This window comes from Triticum aestivum, chromosome 2D, assembly GCF_018294505.1.
Source record: "Triticum aestivum cultivar Chinese Spring chromosome 2D, IWGSC CS RefSeq v2.1, whole genome shotgun sequence".
NCBI classification, from domain to species: Eukaryota; Viridiplantae; Streptophyta; class Magnoliopsida; order Poales; family Poaceae; genus Triticum; species Triticum aestivum.
Genome location: NC_057799.1, coordinates 543,199,307 through 543,206,734, shown reverse-complemented (window position 1 = coordinate 543,206,734; position 7,428 = coordinate 543,199,307). Strand labels below are relative to the sequence as shown.

Sequence of the window (7,428 nt, the reverse complement as noted above, 5' to 3'; positions counted from 1 at the left end):
ACGAGTGAGCGACGCGGCGGCCACTTCCGCCGCCGGCCGGCGAGCGGCGACCTGCCGTCAAGGCTGAAGGCCGAGGCGAGGCGCCGCAGGCATGCTGAGGAGCGACGCGCTGGCGTCGATGCCGCCGTCAGCTAGACACGACCATGACCGGCGCTACAGGCACGTATTCAACGCCGAAGCTTCCTTGCGGCGCATGAGGAAGGAGGAAGGAGGCCGCATAGCTCGTGGGATCGCATCTCGTGCGGAGAAGATATGGCTGTAGCGTTTTCTATTACAGCAGATTTCCAGCAGTATCGGTTTTGTATTAGGCTGGGATTTGATACCATGTTATCAGATTACAGAGCAAGGGAAACAAACACGATTTAGCGGGACCTGTTAACGGTGTAATCAGATTACGTTACAGTAGCGCAAACCAAACACCTCCTTAGAGTTTACTGGGAGCTACATACACGCGCATATGCTCGGCCGCTATATCATACCTATCCCCTGCCTAGTGCCTACACTTTACACTGCTGCCGTAGCGTCTGCGATGTCTGGTCAGAGTTGTACATTCCGCCGTTCAGCATGCATCACCAGGGGAGGATCAGCTCGTGGGTAACAGCGACCCGCGCCCTCTACTCCTCGACCCTGCGCGCGTGCTTGCGGCTCGAAGATGTGCCTCCACCTCTGTCCGCTCTCGCCTGAATTTTTTTGCTGCAGACAAGCATACAGGAACAGACAAGTGACGTGGATTATTCAGGAAAGAAAAGTCGACAATGTGTAACACGGATCCTTTGATAAGTTTACCGGACTGTAGCCGAGAATATCTTGTAGGTGTACAACATCGGCAGCGCGAACATGGCGGACGCCTGCGCATGACGAAGCAAATAGGTGTGAGTTCAGTAAGCATGGTGAAATTGTGCTGTGGTTTTTTTGTGATACCAACGATGTTATGGAAACAAAGTACTTATTTTAGTTACCATCCACCACGCCAATCTATGAGCTGAAAGTGGGTCCAGCAGCTCGCTCTCCTCCAGGAAGCCACTGATTCCTTTCTGAACCTGCATTTCAACAGCGATTTTTTTTTTCACGCCCAGTGTATACGGCCAGTGCCAAGTGCGAGAAAGAAAAAGCTACGTAATATGTTACTGAAGGCTGCACCTGACTATGGTAGAAGCTCGTCGCCATAACGAGCTGTCTCCAAACAGACTTGACAGGCCTCGTGTAAGGTTCAATAGCCGAAAGGTGAGGTTCAGACGCTGCCGCGATCCGTGCGACGTGTGTCTCCGAGAACTTCCTGCATTCCTACTAGAGTGAAACCGTTCGTGCTCAGGATCAGACTTCAGTAGCTCAACCATGCATACAATGAGATGAAAAGGTTGCTATGATGTTACTATATGCATCAGCGTCACCTGCCAGTAGTGATCTGCAAACTCTTGAGCCTTGGCCACACATGGCTGGATGGCATCCTTGCGAGCTCTGTAGGCTGTGACGATCCTGGCAGCTACCGGCTTAGTGCTGTTCTTCAGTGAGTTGAAATGAAATTTGGCAACAGGCAACAGTTTCTTCATGAAGCAAGAGATGGCGTGTCAGAGCGTTTCACAAAGAGGTGAGGGGGAGTGTTGGTTGAGAACACTAGCCTACATTTTTTGTTGCCTGCAAGTGTGGTTCCACTAGTCTTTGTGCATGTGCCAACGTCTCAGCAACCTGTCAACTCGGCATTGTGAAACGGTGGTGGTTGCATTTATAAATACTAGGAGTAGGAGCAAGTAACACTTGATATTTAACAAAAAATCCATATGAAACAAACCTTCTCCATCAGAGCATCAAGCACAGGCTTCCCGTGGAGATGCCATTTGGCAGATGCTAGTTCCTGCAAATGCATCAAATAAACCTAAACCCAAGTCTCGGAAGCTACGAAAAGCTCCATACCACTGGATGAATTCCACATATACCTGGCAATGTACAGAGCGTGATGCGAACCAATACGGAAGCCACATGCCATGAACCTGAAAAATGAACCATCTCTGCGTTAAGTTCTCTGCAGATTTCCCTCAAAAAGTAATATCGGACTTCCAGTTACCCATACATTTGCCAACTCTTCAGCCTTCAATTTTGCTCGTCTTTGCACTTCAGAGACTTTGTCCTGAACAGTCACATAAAGCACAGAATTAGCACCTCGAGGATTCTTCTCAATTACAGTTCTACATCTTCCTTGTGTACCAACTTTTGAATGCTCAAGATCTTGCTCCAGCTCCTCAATTTTCTTCCTCTGCTCAGCGTTGATCTTCTCAACCTGAAGACGACGCGAATCACATCAGAATTCTGCCAGCCACTACGACATATCCCAAACCTAGTACAATTATACAGCATGTATGTACTTACACGGTCCAACTTCTGACCGAGCTCAAGCAGGCTTTTCTCTGCCTCGCTGGCCCGGGCTTCTAATAACTCCCCTTTCTTAACCTGATCTTCCAAATCACTGCCCAGCCTCTCAATCTGTTCTCCTTTTGTATCCTTTGTCAGTTCGTTTGCCATATGAATTTGGGAGTGATTGCAACTGCAACATCGATCACTACCTAGCTACTTGCTGAAACTGGAGCCTGGAATTGTCCGTTTCCTTACCTGCTTCTCGATCATCGCACTGTTGGTGCTCGCCTTCACCACGGATTCATCGTCAGCCACATTCCTCACCTGCATAGCCTCTAGTCCGCCGACCAACGCCGCGATCTGCGCCGTCCTCTCCCTGACGACGCTCTCCAGCTGCGAGGTCTCCTCCTTCCTCCAGCCGACCTCGTCCTCTGAACCCAGCCAGTTAAGCTCAGCTGTCAATTCTTTCTTCGCCCAGCAAAGCAGGAACACAATACGATTACAGTTCATATCTTGTGCTCAAGAAACCGGCAGGCAGCTCACCTAGGGACGCGACCTTGGACCTGAGCCTCTGAATCTCCTGCTCCTGCTGCTCCTGCTCGTCGCCGCACCGCACCCGAGCAAAGCACGAGCAGAGGAGAATCGCGCCGGCGACCAGACACAGAGCCCGGCGATCTCCCGCCGCCATGGCCCGCGCAGATGGGTCGACCTTGTCCTGCGCGCCAATTCTCACGAATGTTCAGGCAGGCTCGTTCGCGGCATGGGCCAGGGAGTATCTATGTCGTAGGGTCGCGCTCTCAGCTCGCTCGCTCGCCCGCCGAACACCGGGCGAAAGGTTTTAGCGGGAGCGCGCACGCGTCATCATGCCGCCCGGATTTGCGCTCGGGCGCTTCACTTTTTGCGTATTTGGAGCTCGCGCGCGATCCCTGCTCTGGAGCGGAGGAATGTTTGACTGTCGAGACCGGGAAGGGTGGAGGCGCGAATAAGTGAAGGTGGGAGGGGGTGGTTTGAAGTGGGACCCGTTTGAGTGCGTGGCTGTGCACGTGGCGAGGCGGCCCCGCACACGTGGTCTTCGCGGCGCGGCCGGGTAGGCGAGGTGCGTGGACACGTTGGCCCCATCGGGGAGCTTCATCGTGTACCAGGTTCGGCAGCGGCTCTCTCTGTCCGCCCTAGGCCCTAGCCGATCGATTCTGCGTCCGTCAGAACGCTCAAGAGAAATTTCTGGAAAGGCATGGCCTTTTCGAACGTAAACTGTTTCGACGCCGGCCATCGGCTGACTGAAGCCCGTTTCTGTTCCTGTATGGATATTCAAATTATACTTTAATCATAAAAAAAATTGAACTAAATGTAGGCTATATAAGTATGGCAACAATTATTTTTCTTGCGACGAATATATGACAACAATTACATTGTTGATTTCGTACAAAACAAGTTGTCAATAATATAAACTTTTTTGGAATCCATGTGCATATTTTTCATTGGAATGGAGAGGGACAACAAATTGTAGCACGCAGGGGCGGGGGCATGCATGCAGCGCCAAGTTTTATTTTTTTGATAAAGGACGGTTTTTATTATCTCAAAATGTAGCATCAAACGGATACAAAGCATTATTAGTAACACCCGGCCTTTGTATAATTAGGATGCACACGGCCAAACATCTAAAGTCTGACAACAATAAAGGAAAAAATCGACAAATCAGCGACAGTAGGTCATATAGACCGACACTATGCCTATGTCGAAAGGGGTGATGGACCGATCCGGAGATTATGCTGCCATCCATGTTGGGTAAAACCTCCGTAGCCACCTGCTCCAACCGCGTACACACCGCCTTGAACAGCAGTTGGTACTCCGCTCGTTGTAGCGTAGACCACGTACGAAGCGAGTGCGTACAATGGAAAATAACCTACAAAGGAGAAACATTTTTGTCATTGAAAACTAAATCATTTCTACATAGCCAAAGCGACCATAGTAAGACATACGCTCCCACCCTTATTAGCGTTCTGAACCTATTTGGAATACCGTCCAACCAATGACCAAAAATATTGGCGACACTTGTTGGCGGATATAAATTTGACGCTATTTGGATGACTGACCACGTAAAACGTGCAAACTTGCATTGAAAAAAGAGGTGTTTGATTGTCTCTTCACGAGTACAAAAACAACACTTCTTACTCCCTGGCCAGTTGCGCCGTGCGAGGTTGTTTTTGTTAGAACAACTCCCCTACGAAGATATCAGATAAAGGTTTTTACTTTCAGTGGAATCTTTGACTTCCTAATTTTCTTGTTATTACTCACCGATACCTCAAAATGCGTGAGCGCGCGGTACATAGAGTCTACTGTGAAAGACCCAGACATAATATGGTTCCAACGAAACACATCCCGACCTTGTGTCAAATTGATCGAATCCAGACGAGATAAAAAGATTATGCCATGACGTAATAAGTCGGGGGGGGGGGCAGTCAAATCCCGCCTAAACGAATTATTGGGTGGGGATGAGCTGAGCACCTACGCAATAGTTTTATTCTTATCGCGAGTAATGTTGTACAAGGCTAGAGACTCGCATTGCCTAGCCAGATGTCTTCCCAGAGACGAATCTCCGTCCCGTCCTTTATCGCGAAAGACCCAAAGCGAAAGAGATGTTTCTTTGCTTCCATTAGGCCAGCCCAAAAGTGCGAGTCACCAGGTTTTCAATATGCCTGAGACACCGCCTTTTGGCCTAAATACTTGTAACGTGGTATGGTTTGCCAAACACCATCCTCAGTAAGAAGTTTAAACAACCACTTACTAAGTAGGGCCTTGCTACTTCTTGAGCTTGTGTTGGTTTTTCCCTTGAAGAGGAAAGGGTGATGCAGCAAAGTAGAGATAAGTATTTCCCTCAGTTTGAGAACCAAGGTATCAATCCAGTAGGAGACAACGCACAAATCACCGAATACCTGCACAAACAATCAAACAAGTTGCACCCAACGCGATAAAGGGGTTGTCGATCCGTTCATGGTTACTTGCAAAAGTGAGATCTGATAGAGATAGATAAATGATAAAGTGCATATTTTTGGTATTTTTGGTTTATAGATTGGAAAGTAAAAGATTGCAAAATAGTAGATCAGAAGCTAATATGATAGATCGGAAAATTGTATGATGGAAAATAGACCCGGGGAACATAGGTTTCACTAGAGACTTCTCTCAAGATAGCAAATAATATGGTGGGTGAACAAATTACTGCCGCACAATTGATAGAAAAGCACAAAGTTATGACGATATCTAAGGCAATGATCATGAATATAGGCATCACATCCGTGTCAAGTAGACCGAAATGATTCTGCATCTACTATTATTACTCCACACATCGACCGCTATCCAGCATGCATCTAGAGTATTAAGTTCATAAAGAACGGAGTAACGCATTAAGCAAGATGACATGATGTAGAGGAATTAACTCAAGCAATATGATGAAAGCCCCATCTTTTTATCCTCGATGGCAATAATACAATACGTCCCTTGCTGCCCCTACTGTCATTGGAAAAGGACACCGCAAGATTGAATCCAAAACTAAGCACTTCTCCAATTGCAAGAAAAACCAATCTAGTTGGCCAAACCAAACCGATAGTTCGAAGAGAATTACAGAGATATCAAGAGAAGATTCAAATAATATTCATAGATAAGCTGATCATAAATCCACAATTCATCGGATCTCGGCAAACACACCGCAAAAAGAATTACATCGAATAGATCTCCCAGAACATCGAGGAGAACATGGTATTGAGAATCAAAGAGAGAGAAAAAGCCATCTAGCTACTAGCTATGGACCCATAGGTCTATGATAAACTACTCACGTTTCATCGGAAGGGCAATAGAGTTGATGTAGAAGCCCTCCGTGATCGAATCCCCCTTCGGCAGGGTGCCGAAAAAGGTCCCTAGATGGCATCTCACAGGTACATAAGGTTGCGGCGGTGGAAAAATGTTTTCGTGGATGCCTCTGGTGGTTTGGGGATATATGGGAATATATAGGCGAAAGAATTAGGTCAGGAGGTGCACGAGGGGCCCACAAGGGCGGGGGCGCGCCCTCCGTCCTTGTGGCTTCTCCGACTTCATCTCCAAGTCTCCTGGTTGTCTTCTGGTCCAAGAAAAATCATTGTGAAGGATTTATTCCTTCTGGACTCCGTTTGGTATTCCTTTTCTATGAAACTCTAAAACAGGGGAAAACAGGAACTGGCACTGGGCTCTAGGTTAATAGGTTAGTCCCAAAAATAATATAAAATAGCATATTAATGCATATAAAACATCCAAAACAGATAATATAATAGCATGGAATAATAAAAAATTATAGATACATTGGAGATGTATCAAGCATCCTCAAGCTTAATTCCTGCTCGTCCTCGAGTAGGTAAATGGTAAAAAACAGAATTTTTGATGTGGAGTACTACCTAACATATTTATCCATGTAATTTTCTTTATCGTGGCGTGAATGTTCAGATCCGTAATATTCAAAACAAAATCTTAATATTGACATAAAAACAATAATACTTCAAGCATACTAACAAGGCAATTATGTCTTCTCAAAATAACATGGCCAAAGAAAGCTTATCCCTACAAAATCAAATATTCTGGCTATGCTCCATCTTCATCATACAAAATATTCAAATCATGCAAAACCCCGATGACAAGCCAAGCAATTGTTTCATACTTTTGATGTTATCAAACTTTTTCAACTTTCACGCAATACATGAGCGTGAGCTATGGACATAGCACTATAGGTGGAATAGAAGGTGGTTGTGGAGAAGACAAAAAGAAGGAGATAGTCTCACATCAACTAGGCGTATCAACGGGCTATGGAGATGCTCATCAATAGATATCAATTTGAGTGAGTAGGGATTGCCATGCAACGGATGCACTAGAGCTATAAGTTTATGAAAGCTCAAAAAGAAACTAAGTGGGTGTGCATCCAACTCGCTTGCTCAAGAAGACCTAGGGCAATTTGAGGAAGCCCATCATTGGAATATACAAGCCAAGTTCTATAATGAAAAATTTCCCACTAGTATATGAAAGTGATAACATAGGAGACTCTCTATCATGAAGATCATG

General features: G+C 46.3%; 1 protein-coding gene across 1 annotated transcript; it reads right to left on the bottom strand.

Annotated features, from left to right (window-relative positions):
- Nucleotides 1–361: 361 nt before the first annotated feature.
- LOC123049877 (uncharacterized) lies at nucleotides 362–3,159 on the bottom strand. The gene is made up of 13 exons (XM_044472740.1): nucleotides 2,893–3,159; nucleotides 2,605–2,780; nucleotides 2,365–2,478; nucleotides 2,207–2,275; nucleotides 2,069–2,125; nucleotides 1,935–1,988; nucleotides 1,790–1,852; nucleotides 1,624–1,686; nucleotides 1,392–1,544; nucleotides 1,141–1,284; nucleotides 960–1,040; nucleotides 787–848; nucleotides 362–693 (listed from the first exon to the last, which is right to left on the bottom strand). Exons 1-13 carry the CDS (start codon nucleotides 3,035–3,037, stop codon nucleotides 615–617), a joined length of 1,260 nt encoding a protein of 419 aa, XP_044328675.1. The 5' UTR covers nucleotides 3,038–3,159; the 3' UTR covers nucleotides 362–614.
- Nucleotides 3,160–7,428: the final 4,269 nt, after the last annotated feature.